The sequence below is a fragment of the Temnothorax curvispinosus genome, unplaced genomic scaffold (genome assembly GCF_003070985.1).
Source record: "Temnothorax curvispinosus isolate PA1 unplaced genomic scaffold, ASM307098v1 QBEX01015085.1, whole genome shotgun sequence".
In the NCBI taxonomy this organism is placed as follows: Eukaryota; Metazoa; Arthropoda; class Insecta; order Hymenoptera; family Formicidae; genus Temnothorax; species Temnothorax curvispinosus.
The window spans coordinates 1-1,825 of NW_020224865.1; the positions used below are offsets into that span (position 1 = coordinate 1).

A 1,825-nucleotide genomic window follows, 5' to 3' on the forward strand; every position below is an offset into this window, starting at 1 on the left:
ATCGGAGGGGTTTCCGAACCGTGGGAAGGCTCAACTCGGGGTTCGAAGCGAACAAGCCACTCAGGGCCCGCCCACCACATCGAACTGGCCACCAGATCGCGAGGATAAAGCCCGCGGGAGCAGTGATCCGCCGGATTGGACTCCGTGTCGACGTGACCCCAAGCTGATACTGGCACGTTGTCCTGAATGAGGGCAACGCGATTTCTAACGAAGGTCTTCCACCGTTGTGGTGCTGAGCGGATCCAGGCCCGGGCGACCTCGGAATCCGTCCAAGCATACTCGTCGTCAATGTCAAGGTGTCCGCGGAGGGTGCGCCGGACGTACGCGATTAATTTAGACAAGAGCAGAGCCGCGCAGAGCTCCAGACGGGGAATGGTGAGGGGGCGAAGCGGGGCGACCTTAGACTTGGCGCACAGTAATCGGACCCCGACGCCGTCGCGCGTAACGATTCGCAGATAAATCACGGCTCCGTACCCCAGCTCGCTGGCATTGCAGAACCCGTGGAGTTCGCAGCGATCTACATGGCACGAGTTAAACGCGCGAGGAACGCGAAGGGAAGATAACACGCCGAGCTCCGTCTGGAAACGACTCCAACTGCGACGAATGTCCATCGGAGGCTCATCATCCCAATCTAACTTGAGGGTCCACAGACGCTGAATTAAGCACTTCGCGGTAAAGGTGAGTGGGGCCAGAAAACCCAGGGGGTCGAATATGCGCGCTACTTCCGACAGTATAGTGCGTTTGGTGCACTCACGATCCAACGCGTTGACTTGAAACCCGAAACTGTCAGATCGTGAGTGCCACCGAAGGCCCAATATCTTCTGAGATTGATCCTCGCTTGACTCAAAATCTAACATCGATTGGCTACATAACTGCGGGTCGAGGCCCTCCAGCGCGGCAGGATGGCTGCTCGACCACTTTCGAAGCTCGAAGCCGGCGCTTCGGAGAAGCGATAGCAATTGGTCGCGGAGTGCGCGAGCCTGTTCCACCGTCCGAACGCTTGTCACGACGTCATCCACATACAGCGCCTCGAGTAGGGCTGCGAACGCTAGAGGATATTTCTCGCGGTATTGATGAGCTAACTGGAGCAAACAATAGATCGCCAAGAACGGGGAGGCGCTAAAGCCGAATGTAACTGTTTTGAGGAGATAGTCGAGGATGGGGTCCGACTCCGAGAAGCGCCAGACGATACGTTGGTAGTTGCATTGCTCCGGGCTTATCCAAATCTGGCGAAACATCTGCTTCACGTCCGCGGTTAGAGCGATCGCTTCGGCGCGGAACCGAAGCAGGATGGCGAGCAGGTCCTGCTGCAGCTTCGGACCGCTGAGCAGGGTGTCGTTGATCGACAGACCGTCCGGGCCTCGCGAGGACGCGTTGAACACTACCCGCAACTTAGTGGTAGTGCTATCGAGTTTATACACACCGTGGTGCGGTAGATAATAAATGTGGCCATCCGACGGGAATGGATTGCGAATTACCTCCATGTGTCCGCTATTGAGATAGTCCCGCATGAAACTATTGTAACCAGCTCTGAACTCCGGATCAGATTTAAATCGACGTTCTAGTGCGCGGAGACGACTAACCGCAATGGAGCGCGAGCCGACGAATGTAGGAGGATCCGACACGAACGGGTACGAGACCACGAAACGACCCGAGGGGTCACGATACGTGGTCTTGGCGAAGATTTCCTTGCAGCGTCGATTCTCGTCCGAACAAGAAGCGTCCTCCGGCACCTTCTCCAATTGCCAAAAGCGACCCACCGATGTCGCGATCGACTCGAGCGTAGTCGCAAATGACCTCAGGGGCGCTGCCTGGACTGATGGGG

The 1,825-nt window shown here is 57.0% G+C and overlaps 1 protein-coding gene across 1 annotated transcript; it reads right to left on the reverse strand.

The window, feature by feature from the left end:
- Positions 1-75: 75 nt before the first annotated feature.
- Positions 76-1,511, reverse strand: LOC112465321 (the record flags this gene model as incomplete). Its single annotated transcript, XM_025032831.1, has 1 exon — positions 76-1,511. A coding segment is annotated over exon 1 (1,436 nt), but the record flags the coding sequence as incomplete, so codon positions are not given.
- Between the last annotated feature and the right edge of the window lie 314 nt (positions 1,512-1,825).